This window comes from Amblyomma mixtum, chromosome 7, assembly GCF_055824585.1.
Source record: "Amblyomma mixtum isolate Tamu chromosome 7, ASM5582458v1, whole genome shotgun sequence".
Taxonomy (NCBI): domain Eukaryota; kingdom Metazoa; phylum Arthropoda; class Arachnida; order Ixodida; family Ixodidae; genus Amblyomma; species Amblyomma mixtum.
The window spans coordinates 80,215,904-80,237,203 of record NC_143018.1 but is presented as its reverse complement, the minus strand read 5'-3'; the positions used below and the strand labels follow the sequence as shown (position 1 = coordinate 80,237,203).

Genomic DNA, 21,300 nt, shown 5'->3' with positions numbered 1-21,300 from the left:
GGAGAGAAAGACCTTGATGTAGTTAAACGCTCTGGCAGCGCACCCATTACATAATAATTAAACTCTCGCGGGCATGCGCAGTGATGTCGGCTTGCTCACGGCGCTTGCCGCGTTCATCGAGTGGCATCAGGCCTGCGCGTGCGCCTCTCTGGCTGCACGGCAGAACTTCCTTCGCCCCGCCGGTGGCTTTTACCACCACGGGAACACGACGAAGCTACGTTGACATGTGAGCAGCTCCTGTGGCAGAGGAGCACGTAGGCACCAGGCAGAGAGAGTGAACTGGAAGTTTCTCCAGTGTTAGCATAGGTTCGGCTGTGTTTTTCTCCTCCGTTCTGGTGCCAAGTTCCAAACAGCATTTTATGCTTAAATGTATGATTAAGAAAGGCACTCACACATTCGCAGCGTACGTGTTCGTGCACGAGTGGGCCCACTTCAGGTACGGCGTGTTCGACGAGTACGGAAGCCGCAACGACAGCAGACACCCCCTCACTTACTGCCACAAGGGAACGGTGAGCCACACGGGAAATATTGCATGGGGTAAACAACGATTGGAGGGGTTTAAGGTTTCAGGCAGACATTTCTAAAAAAAAGCTGATTAAAAATAGATATTGAGCGTAGGTAGAAAGACAACTATACATAGAAGGAGGCCCTGGTCTCAACTAAGGTTTGAAATTGAATTACCAACGCTCCGTGACCAACGCGGTCATTTAATTCTTGAAATGGGGCTAAAATTCTGAGCACCTAGCGGACAGGAGATCTCGAATTTTCTCCGTGGCGTCGCGTAGGATGTTTAAGATCCCGGGCATATGTTCATACTCTATTTTGTGGGGAACCGAGCAAATGTCTGAAGGTTGGATCTTGTTTTCGGTGCTTTATTGGCGCCAGAGAATCCTTGAGTAATACAAAACCAACGAGACATACTTTCATTAAAAATGTTCGTGCGCAAAACAGCTATCGTGAACTTGAGACTCAACCTGAACTTCTTCTCGCGAAAGTTTAATTCTTGATGACATCAGCTGCATGTAACCGGTCGTAATGCGACTCTAGGTTTCACGCGTTATTGCGATAGTTGATGTGGGCGTGCCGATCTCCTCGGCAGTCATAACGGCTGTTCCATGTTCTGGATCGCGAGGCAGAGACAAATTTAAACGGCATAAATAAAACGCAAATATGGACACAGACGTGCTCTGTAACAAGTCCTTTATAAGCGGACGAGGAGCCCAGCAGGACATCCAAGAGCTCCGGCACGTCATCGCTCGAGGCTCCCACGCAAGGAGCTAGTATTTGTGCGTCAATAGCGCCAATGAATGAGTTAGTTTAAATGCTTCTAATATCTTTTAGCAGCATTGGTGAATGCAAAAATGCATTTGGCCAGTTTCCTGCTAGTTGTTATGAAGAGGCGGGGCCTAGGGAAAATCCTTGTTGCATGAAGCAGCGCATATTGCCTTGAAAAAGGGCGTTCAAACGTTTCCTCTGGAATACAACTATATCCTTTAGATATAAAAAAATAATTTCTAATCCCTCCTAGCTTTATCACCAGCAGCAGCACTTGGCGTATACAATCTGTTCGGTCCATGAGAACGACCAGAACACAGATCACGAATGTTTTGTCGCAGTCACGAACGAGATCAGTCATTTCTGGAAGTCAGTCAACCCAGTAAAAGCTATATGGCTTAATTAGCAAACAAACCATATCAGCGGTTTGGGTTGATTAGAATTTAAGACAGACAAACACATCAAACAGTCAAAGCAGCTTTGCTCTTTCTTTGGGCAGGAACCCCTTTTAGCCAAATAAGTAACTGCTGAGCTCTTCATTATTTAGCGATGGCTAAAAATGAGAAGAGGAAAAAATGCAGAACAATTTTTTATTTGCATTGCCTTGTTCACCTATCAGATCCGCTCACCAGTTCGTAAATGCGCTTGCGAATTGTTTCGTCAGGCACGGCTGAACGCCTGCTCGGACAGAATCGTCTTCATCCCGACAACGGCAGAAGGCGCAAGGTGCTCGATCGATGAAAAGTGCCGCTTTCTCGACGACTGCGTGGTGACCATCCGCCAGCCGAAACCTGACCCCGTGGAGTCGTCCATCATGTTCATGCCCTACGTTGCCAATGTAAGAAGTGGTCCCTTACTGTGGTGGCGAAGTGCGGCATCACCCGCTCTGTTTGAAGGGGCCTAAAGTTTGCAAAAGCTTGTTAGTGTCTGAAGCAGAACAAGCAAGGGGGCGGTGGCTAAGCGGCCTACCAGGTGATCATGATGACATCAGATAAGGGTAGTACCAGGCAATAGTGTTCCCTCTTTCTTGCAGCCTATTGTGATTGAGCTACAGTTTGTGTCAGAGAAGCTACATTTAAGATAGTTGGCAGAAATGTCGCCCGAATTCATATATTATTGATTAAGCCCGTGTGGTCCAAATCTATCATCAATCATAAAGTTCGCCTATTTTCTGCACTACAGCGGCTTCACCACACTGCAGCATTCCCACTAGCTGCAATGAAGATATTTCACCATAAAAAAAAAAGCGCTGCAGATGAGGAGAAAAAAATATCGATGTTAGCAGACGCGAAGTGACGTCAGGAGAACGAAAATGGCGCAAGTTTCGGTAGATGAACTAAGAGCTGCTAATGCTATCTGATTGCCAACGCGTAATGGATTAGGAGTCCCTGTTAACTTTTGGATCCATTAAGCACTCTTTCTATTTTTGAGGGAGTCAAACTTTCCTGACAGATTGTGACTTTGCTGCACGCACCTCCTTGGCTGATGCCATGGCTGCTCACCCCACATTCCTTTTCCTTCTTGCGCTTTTACATGCCGTTCTCTCTCTATCCGACAGTGCAGGTTAGCCAATGAGAGCACCCTCCTTGATAACCTGCCTACTTTCCTGTACTGCTTTCAATCTCTCTCAGTGACTATCGCTCCCATCCGAGAGACATGGGCTTCGCTTCCACTGCCTGAGACCTCCGGTTCATAACGTTTTTACCTCCTCGTCGTCGTCTTCTTTCAAACGTCGCCCCGGACACTGATGTGCATAGACCCACTCTCCCCCGTTACAGGTCAGCTATTTCTGTGACAGCATCGACGGGCCCCGCCCCCACTACCCGTTCGCCCCGAACAAGCAGAACTACCTCTGCAATCAGCGGTCCACTTGGGATGTCATCAGCAAACACGAGGACTTCAAGAAGTGAGTTGGGGGGCCCTAGACGCTGCCGGTCACTGGGGATTGTAGCAGTAGTTAAGCACCAGAATACCAGTAATAATATTCAAAACTGCTTCCAAGATTCCCTTAGTGATTCTGAAAAAGTCGTGATGTGTCTGTACAAGCCTTGTTCTGTTTTGTACAGCTATTCCAGAAGCTGACCAGGCTACTTTCAAAATATATAAACGTCGTGACGTTTGTACAAACCTCGGTATTAATGATCATGCATCGTTTCCTTTGAGTACTGTTAGTCCGAGAAAAAAGGAGAACTTATTCATCACGAATATATTGTTTGTTGGGTTAAAAAAAAGTTTTTAACAAGCAAACTGATCCACGTATGAAAACTTAATCAAACACATGTTGCAGTGCTATAAAAAATTCAACTACGTTTCAGTAATGGCAAAAAAAAACAGTTATGCTTAAATCATAGCATCAACTAAACGACAAAAAACGAGTTTCCACATTAAATCTTCCACTCTACTACCGCATGCCTTCCTTACTGACCGAGTGAGCTGAAGTTGCGGGTTGTTCAATTCAATTCAATTTATTCTCCAGTTATACACTGAAACGCTCTCCGGGCTAAAAGGAGAGACTGGGCCTTGGCTGAGTCCCGGAGACGTTTACAGAGCAGCGGCAGGCAGTATATATACGGAGAAATGCTATACAGTACAAAATTAAACAGAGTGTACACATATAAAATGTACATACTTATATGCAAAGCACACAAGAGGAGACATATACAGAGTTATATAACCACAAAATGCGAGGAAGAAGGCAATTACAATTTACTGAAGTATTCGTGTAGCTTTTTGCGCGAAAAGTTGTTCATATCTTTATGGCGATTTAATGACGATATCTTTGTGGCGATTTATCCAAGAATATTCTTCAGTTTCTAACTGTCTTCGACGCAATGACTGGAGTATTTTTTGTCTGTGGCACTGGGTGGTTTGCGGTTTCGAAATACGCACATGCTGCGGTGTGCAGAAAGAAACAACTGGCAGAGAGACAAAGCATCCCAAGAAGCTTGTAGGTAGAGTACGGTTATTTCTACAGCACTCTATCTGTCCTTAATGGTGATTCGGAAGAGAAAGAATTGAGGGAAGACATACACGGACTCTTGACCGAAACAGCGCAAGTTCACCTCGTGTTGAGAATGAGCAAGTGGTATGGTGATTCGCGAAACGAAGGTGTAAAACAAAAAGTCTCCACAGGAGACGAGATTGATATATTGCACCCCTCCAGGAAAGTCTCCAGGGAAGAAATGTTATATAAATTGCACTCCTAGTGTGTAACTAACTCGAACAAACAATTCAAAAAATATGAGCGCTTACTTAAAGAACCCTGGTAGCGACGTACGCTATTAATTTTGTGCCTAAACTAGCGGTTCTCGTCCGGAGATGCCTAATTGAAGCCAGCGACATCACAAGAAAAATTTAACACTGTCATTAGGAGCCTTGAAAGGGCACTAAAATAAATGTAGTACGCTTATCCAGATTTATGTTTAGTAAAATTGGCTTCTAATGCCTCTCTTCTGCCACTTTGATATTTGTCTGATTGCGATAAGCGATTTTATATTGCTACGAAAATTCCTTACAAAATTTCCCGTCTATCACGTCTGCGCCGCAAAGAACACAATGACCACCGTTTTGAGGTGATTTTAAGTCAATAAGTAAATCACGGTCTAGCTTAGCCAAGTGGTATCGGCAACCATAAGACGTTTGTCGACAAACCGCCGTTTACTTGCCTATTTGGCCGGTGAAAGTAGAGAATTGGTGGTAGTAGAGTAGTAGAGTAATAGACTAGCAGAGGAGCAGTACTAGAGTAGTAGAGTAGAAGTGCAAAAGTTTGTGTTTAGCCTGCTTGGCTGATGGCTTTGCTTTGCAGGGTCGTCCGCAAGTCTGACGACGATATTAGATTAAGTTTAAGCTCTGATGGAGGATAAGCTGATCTGATCTGGTCGCACCGCAGATGTAAGTTGGCGAAGAGTGAAGTGAAACGCACAGCGCGAGTGTGTGTTGCAGTTTAACACCAAGCGCGATCTTCTGCGGTTATATCTGCTCTCGTGCAGTTGCTGGCGAAGCTGTTCAGTTCGCGCCCCTGTTGGTTCGAAACCCTGTCGCGGCATAATTTTTTTTATTTATTTCTGCATGGGCTGTTGTTATGCTAGGTTTGGCCAAGGTCACCTTCAGGAAAGTTCACACAAACTCGGTGTTCTCTTTTATTTCGCAAAAGAAGCTGGAAACTGTCTTTGACTTATGGTGGGCACGCTGGTTGAAGTCAGAAGGCGAAGCAATATTAAAATGTTGCAGAAACCACTACGCTGCTTTTCTATGAAGCATGAGAGCTTTCGTAATGACCTCATGACGCAGATCACTATGAACGCGATATAATTAATGTGTGTCTTGCCGCCGTTCGTGAACACACGTGAAGGCCGACATAAACGACAGTATTCTGCACCCGCTGCAGTTAACTCCGCACTCGTTTTGCATAAAGTGCCGCACAAAGCAGGCATCTACCACGCAGTAGTGATTTTGCTGCCACACTCTGGCGCCTAACCTCATGCCTGTTTTCGAGCCCTTCCCCATGTTATCGCTGGTTTCGCGGGCGCGCGATTATCGAGTGTGTTCCCGCATCTTCTCTACGCGCCCTTCTTGCTCAGCCTTCGCTGCGCATCAGTGCCGGCAACTCTATGAACCTGCTGTGGGCGCTGTTGATTCGCATCGACCTGCTTCTCTAAGTATCGGCGGCACTTGGCGCCTGTGCGTCGATTTTTAAGGCGAAAGCCTTTAATAGCTCAGTCTCCCGTCCGTTCGGCGTTACATCCAGGGCCTGGGTGACTCAGCGACGAGCGCAGCTGCCAAAAGGTGACGTCACCAAACGGTGTGAAACAGTTACTGCGTAATTTCCCTTCCTCCCTTAAAATTTTCATTTTCTTCATTACAGCCCCTCTTTCTCTTTCTTCTTTCACTCCCACTTCCTCCCTTCCTGTACAGTGCGGTTCAGGTGTCCACCGAGATGACACGGAATTAGTGCGCCATTTTCTTTCCTAAAAAACAGTTCCGTTCAAAGGGCAAGGCATCGCGCCGAACAGGTGTTTGCGTTCCTCGGACTTCCAAGCAGCGCTACAACACGCTGCCTCCGTTCCACTCCTAAATGCGAAGCTTACGCGCCATTATTTATCAGTTAATAAGTATTTAGGCATTAATCAGTAAATTATCATTACTTAATAATTAATTCGCCAATAATTATGTTTTACGTCATTCAGTGGTGACGTCACCAGTGCCACAGAGGCAGTAAAAAGTGGTGCGGAAAACGCTTTCGGCTCTACACACCCTATACTGTCAAAGTGCCCCTGAATTTTGTTGCGAAAGCAACAATCCGACAGCCAAAGCGAGACCTCAGGTGGCCGCCATAGCTACGCTGACCTTTTTCAATATGCCTCAATGGGCGAGACGTCACAGTGCGCGAATTTTAAACGGGGCCAATTGTATTTCGGCTAGTAACCATGCAACCAATTAAAGGGATCGTATAGCGATGCTCCGAGTAAGTGGGACTGAGTTTAGTTAATGACTTACTTAACCATTTAGCCTAATTAACATTTCTAGTCAGCCCACATAAATAAATAAAACCGAGTAGGAAATCGGACGAGTTGGGGAGTCGAACCAGGGTCTACGGAGTGTTTGACGAGCACGCTAACTACTCCGCCATGCCAGCTGGATGGTTTGGAATGAACGAAGGCGCGTCTACTGACACAGCCGGTCTCGACGCGCGCGCTCTCTGAGCGAGAGTGCGCGCGCGTCGAGACTGGCCGTGCTACTGAATGCGGTGTCTTCGTTCACTCCCATCTTTCTCCCTACCCGTTACTGCGAGGTTCAGTTTTCCACCGAGATATGCGAGACAGATGCATTTCCTTTCCTCAAAAACCAATTTACGGACAAGCAAGGCGGAGAACCGAACGGGCGATGATGGTGGAGGTGAAAACTCTTATTTGGTAGAATAGAGTTTGGGAGCCACAGAGTGGCCCCGCTGCATGGTCAGCGTCCCTAGTCCGGGACACCGCATGACGTGGCCCCGTCTTGCGCCCGTTTCACCAGAGCCCTATGGGACTCGAACTAGGAGCAATTCAGGAGGGCAGTCTCCCATGTCTCTCGGGAAGGGGTAGGGTAAGGGGGGAGGTGGCGATTTTGAGTGCATGCCCAAACCATGTGAAAGATATCACAGCTCTCTCCACACTGCGCGCATCGCTGATCCGTGTTAGGATCGTATTGTTTGGTGCTTGCACGACAGAGTAGAGCACCTGACTGCAGAAGCCTTTAAGTTCGCTCCTCCATCTTACTCAGCCGCTTTGCAGGGGCCGGGAAACGGCGGCGGTTGTATAATTCGTTATTATTTCCGTGAATCGCAGCAGCGCCTAGTTAGTCTCTGAGCCACAAGAGCTGGGATGAGGAGCCCAGTGAGTAAGCGCACGGGCAGCCGCGTCAGCGTCCTGATTACCTCGAACCCCGGTTTGTCATGAGCCCAGATGATTCTTTTCGGCGTTGGATCAGTGGCAGTCCGTCTTAGAATACAAACGGTTAAGGGAGAGAGGGGCTCCCCTGCCAAGTGGTGATCACATGTTTTTCGTTAGTCCGGGATGGTGATTTTCGAATATGCGTGACCGGCAGCAAGCGCTGTCGCTACTTCTTCGGATCGCACTGAATTCGGGGCTCGAAAGGAGAGTCCATCAACGTGCATTTCCTGGTGAACTACAGCGGCCGTGTAAAATCCCATGGGCGATGGCCCTGCTACATCTACATAGTAAACACCGGGTGGTGGTGGTGAAAACAATTATTAGGAACGGACAGGAGGTATATCTGGATCGGTCGGTAAGGTACCGATCCTTACAACCACTGGGTGGAGGTCCCTAGTATGGGACCCCAGTGGTGGTGGCCGCCACTCGAGCACGCCCAACTAAGGCTTGTTGGGCCTCTAAGTCGTGGCAGCCAAGCAGGGTTTCCTCCCAGTCCTCCCGGGTTGTGTTGGGGATGGTGGGAATAGCGTGGTTGGAGCGGAAGGCCCACACCATGTGATAGGTGTCCCAAGACACCGCACTACAGTGCGGGCAGCGGCCGTTAAAGGAGAGGTCAAACTGTTTTAGTGCTGCCGGGCACAGCGATGTATTGGATTGCCAGCCGCAAGGCATCCTTACTTCGTAACCACCCGCAGCAGTAGCGCTTGTCTGCGTCGTTGCCTTTCCGTCCCTTGTGTTCCTTATGCACAATTTTTACATCAGGACCGGAGGCGTCCACGTAGTATACACCTGTTTTGTTGCCATATTGTCGGGCTATGGCTTCCGCTCGTACCAGGCGTTGACCATTATGGTCTTCGTGTGACATGTTGGCTGGAGAGGCCGCACGTGGAGGGCACGTCTCCAGAGTTCTGGGATTCGAAACCTAGCTGTCTTCCGTGGGAGGGACGTGTTAGATATGGAGTCGAGCAAGAAGGCGGCCACCCGACTCTGTTAGCGACAAGCGCGTGTACTTGTTTGTAACGTGCGCCTCCCGGAGCTCCCCGAAAAGTACTCAGCACCCTACGGTCCATAAGCAGGCTGTTGAAAGTAGTGATGGGGAGTTCAAGGTCACGCTTAAAAATTTTGCAATGGACGACTTCAAGCGAATCCTCCTTGTTTTCGTGTGTGGAGATGAGGAGTCGAACAGATAATTCGACTGGTTACGAAGGCGCTTGAGAGACGCAAGGCACCCTTTCTTTGTAACCCCCGGCGTTTGTTGGAAACCCGGCGGATCACGCGGCCCACCTGGTCCTCCATCTTACGGAGTTTGGCTAATGCAGTGGCTGGTCGTCTGTGTTATTCGATGTAGAGTCCGAGTACCCGTATCTCGTCAGTTTCGCGTATGGGACCACTCTCAGGACCAAGATTTTTTTAGTTATGCACTTTTGTGAGGGGCGTAGGTGGAAAAATTACGATTTTTGGGGGGAACATTGAAGACCGCAGCGGTGGACGTAGCGGTCTACTATCGTCGCCGCTTTTGGCAGGCTGGTTTCAATGTCCCCGATGCTGCCAGGTGTAGCCCATAGAGTGATGTCATAGGCGTACAGGGCGTGCTGTACGCCGGCGACACCACCCAGCTTGGCTTGCAGGGGCATCACTGCCAGACTGAAGAGGAGCGGGGAGAGTACCGCGCCTTGTGGATTCCCCGCGTGCCGACTAGGTAAATACCATGCTCTCTATCTTGGATTTGGATGTAGGATTGACGATCCATTAGAAATTGACTTATTGGAATGCGTTGAGGGCACAGTGGGTCTGGCTTATGTTAGTATGATCTCGTGTGTTACATTGTCAAGTGCCCCTTTAAGATCAGAGGCGAGTACTACCCGATCATTATGGGGGCATTCGAGGGGGCCAAGGACTTCCCGATTGAGTTGCACGAGGACATCCTGTGCGGATCTGTGTGGGCGGAATCCGAACATGGTGTGTAAGGTATCGGTAGCGTTCGCGGGGGTCATCGGAACGCGGCTGGGGGCACTCAAAGCGGAGCGTCTCCTTTCTTGGAACGCGGCCGCTCGCGAACGCGCCGGGAAGTACGGGTGTCCACCCGACACGCGGTACCGAGCACGAATGTAGATTTGTGTTTATTTTCATTTGACACGACCGTGCGTTTGGGTTTGTGGAAAGGGCGTTTTGCCCTACGGAAGCTGGAGGGCTGGCCAGGCTCTCGATAAACCAAGCATGTGAACATCGTAACATGATTGGAAGCCACCAAATGTGGGCCGGGCCTTTAAGTCTTTAAAACTGGGCCCCGGGGCCGGAAGCGGGGTTCTACGCTAAGGTGAGATGCTACGCATCTTCGGCAACGCCGAGTAGGGGTCTCCCCTAGTATTAGCCAGTTCCGCCTTTTGGTTGTTTGTCCTTTTGCCGCTTAATTTGTCTCTAGTGCCTAAACTTGTGTATCTGTTGTAAATACTGTACATAAAATTTGAAGTGTTCGCCTTACCCCTGCGTCTCAACTGAACACAAGACCGTCTCTGACGGGGCACCCCTGGTGCGAAGAGCTTCAGTCCGAGTTGAAACCAACCCGTCTCTGGCGGGGCACCCCTGGTGCGAAGGAAGATAAAGAACCTGAGAAACTTTACTGGCGCAGTCGACAGGATCCTGCGGCCATCGGAAGACTGCGCAGGAAGAGGACTGAAGGCAAGGAGAAAGGCGACGATCAGGCAAGAGCAGCGTTCGAGAAAGGACCTGCGGAGAGACGGCGGCAAGGACGCAAGGACCACGGCAGTAGTCCAGCGACGCGGGACTGCATCCGGTCAAGAAAAGCAGCGCGTCGAGGACTTGACGGTCACCGGCGGGTCGCAGCAAGTGACAACGTGCATAAGACCAGCGGCGTGCGACAGCTCATCGCAGCGTCCGGTGGAAGTGGCGGTGGACTGCGAAGCCAAGGAGCTGGCAATGCGGATCGACACATCGAAACTGTGAGTTTCCTTCATCGCATTGTTAGCGTCCCTGTGCATGTATTCGAGCTGGTAGGACAGTTGAGGGATACAGACGGCGGTATGGAGAGTTATCCACGCCGGCCCTCACTCGATGTGAGGTACCAGGTTGAGTTAGCGAAGGCGCGCTTAGCGGACCTTCAGGCTCAACTCTTGAAAGTAAATGGCAGAAAGGCGGTGCTTCGCGAGGAAGAACCTCAGTATGTCAAGTATGTCTTGAAGGCAATAGAAGCAAGATGCCAGCAGGTAGAGCTCGAGATCTCTAAGCTCAAGGAGAGTAGAAGATCCGGTGAATCAGCCAGGGAGAACTGCTCCGAGTCTCGAGAGGTGAGGCCTCCTGTGCTGGAAGACAAAGACTTATGCTACGCAAGCACAGGTGAAGGAAAGGGCAGTCAGGTTGCTGTAGGCAATCAGCCGATATGCGCGGACGCCTCTTTGTTGGGAAATGCCGCAGAGAGCGAAAACGAGATTTCTGAAGGAATCACAGCTTCGCCACTGCGGGCGGCTAGCAAAGAAAAAGAGCAGCCCAATTCTGATGGTCTAGGGCCAATCGAGACCAAATTGTCCGAGACCAAGCAGGAGAGTGATCTAATTCCTGGAGGCTCTATGAATGAGATTGTGATCTCTGACACGGAGCTAGTGACCGGAGAAAGGCTAACGTTGCTGGAACGGCACACTGTGTCGGTCATAGGGCATGAAGGGCCTCGTAGCGTTGCTGATGGCAAGACCCTTTCATCCGAGGCAGAGAGCGGAGGTGGGCCCGCTGGGCCGACCGGGCAGAGCGCCGCGCAGTTGCCGAACGCACCCGGTGTGTGTCCGGCCAGGTCATTTGAGGACCCGGAAATGAGTGGCGACTTGCCGCAAGGCAAGCTCGGGTCAAGTGATTGCGAGGGAGCTCATGGAGCCTCGGAGTTAGACGATGCCACGAAGCCGGCAAATGCCTATCAAGCAGGGAACGGCAACATCAGTGTTTGCTCGTGGAGGAACGGGGCAAATGGTTCCAAGCGAGGCGAAGTAGCAGGAGGCAAGGGCGTGGCTTTCAAATTGAAAGTCGCTGCGTGGAGAAGTACGTTCCGTGCTGCAGTATGCCAGATCAAGAGTAGCAAAACCGGCGTCAGTGGTACGGTTAGACAGGGCAGGGGCTATGCTCCTTATGCAGCGCGCGGCTCGTACCGGCGCGCCAGAGAGAGCGGGCCCTCAGGTGCGTCGTGGGGTCAAAGATTTGGACTTATCGAGGATCAGGACGTTGTTTTCGATCCTGGAGGGCAGCAATTTTTGAATTCTTGCCCTGCTGTGGCACCAGCCTAATGAGCCGAGTGGCAGTTAGGCGTTAATTGTGTTGAGACGCGTAGTGGCTCGAACGCACACAAGGACGCTCGGTGCGACTAAGGAGGCTCACGTGGCCATTTACGGACGTCGTGCGAGTGCTACTGAACGCTCAAGTTGCGAGTGTCTGTGTGTGTGCGTGTGCTCGTTCGCGAGCAGGACGAGGGTGTCTACTTGGTGGTGGTGAACTGGGTGCAACCCACGAACTTGGACGCTGTGTTACGGCGCACGGCAGGCATGCCACTGGGTGTATTTAAGTGTGCACTTTGAGTAATTTTGTGTTGGTGCCCGTGTACAGTGTTGTTTTTGATTTTGTTGGTGCAACTGGTCGCAGCGCGACAGCTTGGACTTCGGTGAATGTGCTGGTTTTACAGGTGTGAAACGCTCATTTGAATGTGTACGTTTTGTTTATGTTATGTCACCCGAAGGGTAGTTTCGTGTCAGACACCGATCCCTTTTGTTTGTAATTCTAAAAGTGCCATTTGAGCCCTTTGTAGAATCTTGGGAAGGGCGTGTAAGGTATCGGTAGCGTTCGCGGGGGTCATCGGAACGCGGCTGGGGGCACTCAAAGCGGAGCGTCTCCTTTCTTGGAACGCGGCCGCTCGCGAACGCGCCGGGAAGTACGGGTGTCCACCCGACACGCGGTACCAAGCACGAATGTATATTTGTGTTTATTTTCATTTGACACGACCGTGCGTTTGGGTTTGTGGAAAGGGCGTTTTGCCCTACGGAAGCTGGAGGGCTGGCCAGGCTCTCGATAAACCAATCATGTGAACATCGTAACATGATTGGAAGCCACCAAATGTGGGCCGGACCTTTAAGTCTTTAAAACTGGGCCCCGGAGCCGGAAGCGGAGTTCTGCGCTAAGGTGAGATGCTACGCATCTTCGGCAACGCCGAGTAGGGGTCTCCCCTAGTATTAGCCAGTTCCGCCTTTTGGTTGTTTGTCCTTTTGCCGCTTAATTTGTCTCTAGTGCCTAAACTTGTGTATCTGTTGTAAATACTGTACATAAAATTTGAAGTATTCGCCTTACCCCTGCGTCTCAACTGAACACAAGACCGTCTCTGACGGGGCACCCCTGGTGCGAAGAGCTTCAGTCTTCCAGTTGGAACCAACCGTCTCCGACGGGGCACCCCTGGTGCGAAGGAAGATAAAGAACCTGAGAAACTTTACTTGGTGCTCGAGAAGACATGTTTGTGTTCAAAAGATATGCAGATAACCGATCCCGCACCATTGTCTCCATTAGTTTACCCACACAAGAGGTGAGAGAGAAGGGGCGAGGATTATCTGTGTGAACTGGTTCGCTTGCCTTAGGAATAAAAGTGACCAGAGCCGCTTTCCAGTCGATCGGCAGGGAGGTGTCCCCGGGCCAAATTTCGTTGATGTAGTCGAGGAGGGACTGGTATGCCTAGTCGGGCAGGTTCGTCAAAACCTTGACGGTGACCTTATCCTTTCCTGTCGCAGTGCCCCGTTTCAATTTGGCGAGAACCGCCCGCAGATCATGGAGCTGGAAAGGTTGATACAGCTCCGTGTTCTCTTTGCCTGCGTAAGAGTAAGCAGATCCACGGCGGTCTTGGGCTGTACAAAAATGCCGGTCCCGATGTTTCTGTGCCAGTTTAGTTGTATTGCCAGGGAAAGCGTGAATGTAACGCTGAAAATGTGCTTGGGTTGGGTCGATTAGGGCTCGAAAGAGACGCCACATGTTGCAGCTGGACATTTGTCGCGCGGTCGTGTTGCATTTATCCATCCAGTTGGAGTCGGCGAGTTGGGCCGCGTACTCCGCCGCTTTCTGGGTAAGCTCGGCAATTCGAGCTTTATGCTTTCTATTGTGTTTCTGGCGTCGCCAACGGCTGCCGACGCTGCGACGGGCTTCCCAGAGGTAAAGAAGGTGGTTATTCATGTCCGTGAGCGCATCTGAGAGCTGGATCTGAGTTTCATGCGAGCAAAGGTGTGTCAGCAGCTGTTGGGACCATGCTGGGTACCCTTGCTTGAAAATGGGTGTATTATCAAGTGAGCGAAAGTTTTGCCTGAATTTCGTCCAGTCTGGGATACGGGCTAGTGTTCTGAGATGCTTGAGGGGGCGTGCGCGTAGTGTAGTGTTAAGGATGCAGTGGTCGCTACTTAGGCTCTCCTCAGAGTTCGGCCAGTCTGCGTGACGTATGTTTCGAGTAAAGGTTATGTGCGGACACGTATCCCGTGTCACGGAGTTCCCTAGCCGTGTTGGGTGGACGGGGTCCATGTGGAGGCTGAGGCTCAACGTGGACGCAAGTTCTGCCAGCTTATATCCGCGGGACCCCTCCTTGCGATACCCGCACAGCTGACTGGGAGCGTTAAAGTCGCCCACAATCAGCAGGGGATCACGACCCCCTACTCTTAGCGCGCGGCTTAATAGCTCCGCGAAAGTCACTCGTTTGAGTTTGGGAGAGCAGTACATGTTCAGTATATGCAACGACGGGTCCATGCGGCGGTGTGGTAGAATAGTCACCATTGCATAGGAATACTCGAGCTGGAGGTCGAAATTCGCTAAGTTGGCTGTGTAGGCTTTGTGAACAAGAAGACAAGACTAGGGATCCCGTTGGAACGTCGTGTTATTGCAAAGTGTGGCGCCCAGGCCTGGATCCTGGAGCGCAACTTCGGCTGGTAGGGACTCGAAGGTTTCAAGGTAGAAGCGAAAATTGGCCCGCTTAGCGCGGTCTTTAAAGCATCTACACTGCCTGTGTATTATTGAAGTTTACATGCCCGAATTGTAGAAAGCGGAACTCCTTTGATTAAGGTGTCTCGCCATGATTTAAAATATTTAGGGGAGGAGGAGGAGGGAATGGCTGCCCCAGAGCCAGCTACTTGCGCCATCAAGGGGGTGATGACGGAAGGGCGGGGCAGCTGTCCTCATTGCCCGGATCAATAATCAGACGGTTAAATTTTGAAGGTCCCGTCGGAATACGTCCCTAATGGACCGCGTCCGACGGAAGAGGCGGCGGTTGTAGGAGGTGTGTTTTGAGACCACCGCGGGGACGGCAGATTTGACCATGGTCAAGATTTGGTCCATGGCAGTCTCGATCATAGATCGCAATTTAGAGGTTAAGCATTCCTCGGGAGCCGTGTTGTCTGTCAAGAGCCCGAGCCCGCGCTTGTCGTCTTTTTTTGTGCATGTCGGTGTCCGTGTTACTGGGGAGCTGGCAAACCTAGAGCATATGGCTCCACTGTCCTGGGATACGCTCCGCCTCCTCTGGAGTGCAATAGTGTTGGATGTGTAAGCGGTCAAGTAGGCGGCGCCCTGGGGCCATCAGCATGAGCCTTGTGTATTGGTCCACGAGGTGGGCCTCCCGCAGCTCCTAGTAGGAGTTTAGCACCACCAATGTATTGAGGTTGGTCTCAGATGTAGCCACCGGGAGATCCAGTGCTCACTTAGTTGCCTTGCGGATGATCGCGTCTATTCGCGCGTCGTATTTCTTAGCAGTGCGAAGGTACGGCACGGCGTAGAGGATCCGGCTAGTCATGAAGGTATAGACGAGCAGAAACGCATCCTTGCCCCGCAGACCGGCTCGCTTGTTGGAAACGCTCCGGATGATGCGCCCTACCTGTTCGCCTACTCTCTTCAGTTTCGCAGTAGTGGAGTCAGGTCCAAATCAGGGGGGAATGAACAGGCCCAGAATCCGGAGCTCCTCCATCTCTCTAACAGGACTTCATGAGGGAGAGATGTGTATTGCTGTCCTATACTTTGGGTTCGCTCTGACATGCAGACGCTCTGATTTTGCTAGAGCACATTGGAGCCCAGAGTCAATAGCTTACGCATCGACTATAGAAGCGGCCTGCTGAAGGCGGTCCTCTATGTCCCCTAGGCTTCCCTTGGTGGTCCAGATTGTAATTAGAGGCGAACCTTAACATCTTAACCATGCATCAGTGACACAAGCAGCAACACCACTCTTAAGCCTTTCGCTTTAGCGCACTTTAGGTCGGCAAAGTGTCCCCTGAATTTTTTTGTAAAGGAGCTCCTCATCTGTGGTTCATGGTGGCCTGCTCTTGCAAGCTGAACTTTTATTGCGAAAGCAATACTCGTTGCAGTTTCAGCCCGTCGTGTAGCGAGGCCCGTAGCTACCAAGCGCGGCCTAACTCCCGCTCCTGCCACGCGTGGCGCGCTTAGCGGTCTGACGTCACAGCTGCAAGAGCGGGGCTCCAACTTGCGCCGTCGCGTAGCGAGGCCGCAGCTACCAAGCGCGGCATAACTCCCGCGCCTTCCGCACGCGGCGCGCTTAGCGGTCGGTTCGAGTGTCCACCGAGATGACAGAGAGTTATGCGCCATTTTCTTTTCTCAAAAAAGCGGTGCGTTCAAAGGGCAAGGCATGGCGCAGTAATTCTCTGTCATCTCGGTGGAGACCCGAACCACAGGAAGGGAGGAACGCCACCACCCGTACGGCGCGATGCCTTGCCCTTTGAACGCAACGCTTTTTGAGGAAAGGAGATTCTCTGTCATCTCGGTGGACCCCCGAACCGCACCGTACAGGAAGGGAGCAAGTGGGAGTGAAAGAAGAGGGAAGCTTCTAGACAATCATCCGTTAGCGTCAGCCGCTCGTTTTGCCGACCGAGGCACGCATAAATCTCCTAGCACGTGGGGGCCTCTTGTGGTGAGTATAATGCCATGCAAAACAACTGGGCAAAATTTTCATACGTAAATAAGCTTTACTAAGAGAACTACCAAAACACACCCCCAGGCAAACCAGGCGCAGCCAGGGCTATTGCTTTCGCAACTTACCGGGCTTAACCAACCTAAGCCTCTGCCAAATTTTTTTGCAAAGGAACTCTTCTTCTGTAGTTCATGGTAGCCTGCGAGAGCGCATCTCTTGTGACTCGACGTGCTATTCGATTTCGGTATAGCAGAGCTGCCTAATGGACTCTCGTTCGTCGAGCGAGCTCTTGCAAGCTGTGCATCCGACCGGCTATATGTGCGCATGTGCTGTGCGCGGCGTTCCGAGCGTCATAACGAGTTCGAATACAACGCGAAATCTGAGAGAGGTTGAAAAAAAATAGAAACGCTTCACATCAAAGGACGCAACTTTACGATCAAGCAGTCAGCTATTGTGTCCCAACTATGCAATCGACGGGCGCGTGGGAACGTTTAGGTATTTTATAAATTCGGGGCCGATGTGAAAACAAGTTGTGCTATTTAGCGCGGCCTGTATTCCAGCATAATGCTTGTACCTTCAGACTTGTCAATGATATCAGAGGAAATTAAAAAAATGCTGCAATGCAAAAGTGTCAACCAGGATCAGAGTTCCATGGACATGACAAGCTATTTTTTAAAGGGGCCTGCCGGATTGTTGCGCCTCTTACAATTCTTTTCATTCGTCACAGATTTTTGAACGCGCTACTGAGCCCTCTGAGAAAGGAAAGAATGAGTGGGAATTCTTTTCGTATTCCAGCCTCCCAAGGCCGGACATGTCCAAGCGAATCGAGGTGACGTTCGAAGAAGTACAGCCGGACGACAACCTCACCGAGCCCGTTGCGCTGGCACTGGATGTTTCAAAAAGCATGAAGGTGACCACTGACTTTGGCGGTCATTTCCTTCTGTGTGAGGAGATACATGGCGCCCTGTAAGGATAATACGCGCGCAAAGCCTATTTGTGCGTGTGTAAAAAACTGTCTAATAGCTGTCCGTTCACTCGCTTTCAATCCGGCTGCTGGGACAGGATGGCGGTTATATGGAGGAGATCTTGTACGCGTCGCTTAACGTCAGCTCGACTTGTGACGTCATAGTACCCGTTCGGCTGTTGACACGGCAGCTGAATTCCGCATGCTGGCCGACGTTTGCCAATGTCTTGAGGATATTCTGACAGTGAGCAACGAAGAGGAGAGGGCGCCACCGCTCCCCCTACAGTAAGTCTCCAGCGCGCATGCGCGGTCGCCCTGCGCTATTGATGCGTGGGCACTGGCACTGACTTCATGCTGTAGCAGTGGCAGTGCTCTCTATACCATAATTACGGTCTTCTAGTTGCTGTAACTAAGGAGCTGTACGCCTCCAAGGGCCGTAGAACTGTAGCCAGAACGGTCGTTGACTGACGCGCTGATGTTTCTTTGTACTTTTGGCGCCAGGAACTAGACTAGACGAGGGGTGCATGACAGCAACTGGAATGTTTCCTCTTTTAAGGCGAAAGCCTTTAATACCTCATCGTTGTTGACAGGAGGCTGACAGCAGAAGCTTGTCAGCAGAGCTGTCATGCTTTTGACGGGTTTCCACCGAGATATGTGAGACAGTTACTGCGAAATTTAGTTTCCTCAAATACAGTTTTCCTTTCCTTCATTTTTCTTTCTTCGATCTCTTTCTTCTTTCACTCCCACTTTCTCCCTTCCTGTACGGTGTGGTTCAGGTTGCGTTCAAAGGGCAAAACATCGCGCCGAACGCGTGGTGGCGTTCTGTGGACTCCCTGGCAGCGCTACAGCATGCTATCGCGTTCCATCCCCTAAGGCGAAGCTTAATCATCATTAATTAGCAGTTAATCAGTATTTAGTCGGTAATCAGCATTAACCGTGATTTAGTAATTTGTGATTACTCCCTAATTAGCAAAATATCTGAGACATCCTGTGGTGACGTCAGCAGTGCCACAGAGCAGTCAAAAAGGTGCGGAAAACGCTTTCTCCCCTACGCACTTTCGACGATCCAAGTGCCTCTTGAATTTCTTAGCTCGGGAGCTTATCATCTTATTCAGCTTTGATGGCAAAGTATTACAATCGTACTTTACCATCTTATTCAGCTTCATTAGTTTTGTCTTTTCGTGTTAATGGACCAAAAAGTACGGTAAACTACTTTATTCAAAGACGACTTCTTTTTTATTTGTTTCCCCACATCAAAATTACCTTTCACACAAATTCTATATTTGTAAACGCTCGCGAAATCATGAGTTTCTTGGTAAAGGCCTATACAGCCCCGCCTCTTTCGCAGACGCCTGTTCCATGTTATTTCACATATATATATATGTCTGTTGCAGATATAAACGTCTAAGACCTTTAACAAATTGGCCGGTTACAAAGTAAGAGAGATCCAGGCTGCTGATATAGATGAAGCCGAGCGTTTGAAAGTCCTTTGTTCTATCGATGGGCGCCGCGAACCAATTTGCCGTCGAATTCTAACAGATGGTTTTCTCTTGTCCACATCTACAGAACACACGCCAACCATCGCTGCACCTTTTTTTGCTTCCTCCTTTTTTCTTCCTTTATACGTGACGTCTACTTCCACTTCCGAGACAGCCTGCATTCAGTTAATTCTTCCTGATGGTCTCCACTCTCAACAGCTGCTGGATTCCGACGAAGAGTTCACAAATTCGCTTGAGAGGAAGTTCCAAGTCGACGCCGCTGTCGGAAAGTCGACGGTGGTGTACGTGAAGCGAATATGCCCTGGCAACATGCAAATCCACGCCAGCCTCACTGACCCCAGCGGGAAGCCGTGCCAAGGTTGCCATGAAACGGCGAATAGAGACGAAGTAGCCATCACAATACCGAGTCCGGCAATGGTAAGTGGCCGCTTAAATCTGTACGCTCTTGACCAGTTTGACATTTCGTAGAGGATTCCCTTAATTGGAGCAAGTTGCCCATCAGTGCTGCGTATACGTGCCACATCGGTGCCACATCGGTATACGGTGGCCACAACGCGAGCTGATCCGTTGCCTAGCAACCGCCGCAGCTGGCAGCGCCACTCGTCAGATGGCGCCAGCCGCGCCATCTGGCATGACGTTAGAGGAGGAGCACGTGAAACCGCGTTGAAACAGCAGAGGAGGAGCCAGCGTTGCATCGTATATATAGAAGGGGCGGCTTGGTGGGATTCGTCGGTAGATATGGAGACTCTGAGAGCCTGAAAGAAGCCAGGCTTCGTCGTCGGTGCGAAACCCAGAGCAAGCAGCGAGCCGAGGAGACGGAGGATGAACGAGCCGCACGCCTCGAGAAGCGTCGTAAGTACGACGCGGCCAGGAGAGTGGATTGAGATAAAGAGCGCCGGAGTCTGCGCCCACCTTAAGGAAGGTATCGCCGCCAATCCGTTGCCTACCGTAGCAGTTCCCAACGGTGAATCGTGTGCATTCCTGCTGGTAGAAAGCGGTCTGACTGTTGAAGCGGTGCACGTGTCATGAAGCAACTCTATCCGGGAAACCACTGAATTAGGGGCCACCGGTATCCCCAAGCGTCGAATTGCCGAGGAACTGTGTGTCGTGGCACGAGACTTTCACCGGGCCACGGACTCGATTAACGTTTCATTTAAAGATAAGCTAAACCTGGATTTGGCCAGCGACCACAACATGCAGACTACGCTTTGGGGAAGAACGATCGACCTGGTTTACGAGAGACAAACCTTGGCCTCGAACTACTGTGTTGGAGCCATTGAGACGGCTGCTTCCTACTTCACCGACCATCGGGCCGTCTTTGTGGCAATTGACAAACAACAAGATGAAGACTTTGAAAACAAACGCGCTACACTTTACAAATGTCTAGTGTTTAAGGTAACCATGACTGAACAATAGCTAACCAAGCTAAACCAAGCTAAACCAAGCTAAACCAAGCTAAACCATCCAGGACAGCAGCTTGGGCATGTTGGTTATTCATTTGTGACGGAACAGCGCAAAGCACCGGGACAAGAGACAAGCGCTGACTTACAACTGGTTTTTATTTCGAAGAAACACTGCTTTTTTTACCTTCTTCACCCCCTCAAAAAACAAATGCGTCACAACCATATCGTTCAAGCGTCCAAAAAAACCATAAGATAGATAATCACATATATTTATAATCACATTTTTAACATTTGAAATTCTTTCTTTGTCAAAGCAACAGACGGCGGGCTGACACAATCGTCGCGCTGACTCGCTATCGAAGGTGCCTCGATTATTTCCCGGACTAACTGGTCTTCGTGATTAGCCAAAGCTTTGCATTTTTGGAAAACAGGTGCACAACTTGTTGAAGGACAATCTTTGCAATGAATTGCCAGGTTCCTGGAAGCTTGCTCGAAATTTCTTTTGTGTTCTAGTAGCCTTTCATTCATGCACCTGCCAGTCTGCCCTATGTATTGTTTACCACATGCCACTGGCAACCAATAAACAAGGCCTTCGGTGCACTCCACAAAGGGGGTTCGATGCTTTATCGTGCATCCCTGCTTCTTTTTGGTCGGGTCGGAATTGACCAGTCTGCACAGACTTTTGAGTTTATTAGGAGCAGTCATCACTACATTCACGCCAGCTTTTCGTCCTATGCTTTTCAGGCGATGGGAAACGTTGTGAATATACGGTATAGCTACTACCGGTCTCCTTTCTTTCTGT

General features: G+C 50.2%; 1 protein-coding gene across 1 annotated transcript in view; it reads left to right on the top strand.

Moving 5' to 3' along the window:
* Window positions 1-21,300, top strand: part of LOC149336614 (calcium-activated chloride channel regulator 1-like) — a 52,722-nt gene that overhangs the window by 8,757 nt on the left and 22,665 nt on the right. Inside the window, exons 3-7 of the mRNA XM_089554188.1 lie at window positions 403-509; window positions 1,940-2,113; window positions 3,054-3,181; window positions 17,428-17,542; window positions 19,294-19,512. Coding sequence (XP_089410314.1) covers window positions 403-509; window positions 1,940-2,113; window positions 3,054-3,181; window positions 17,428-17,542; window positions 19,294-19,512 — 743 coding nt within the window. The remainder of the gene's footprint in view (window positions 1-402; window positions 510-1,939; window positions 2,114-3,053; window positions 3,182-17,427; window positions 17,543-19,293; window positions 19,513-21,300) is intronic.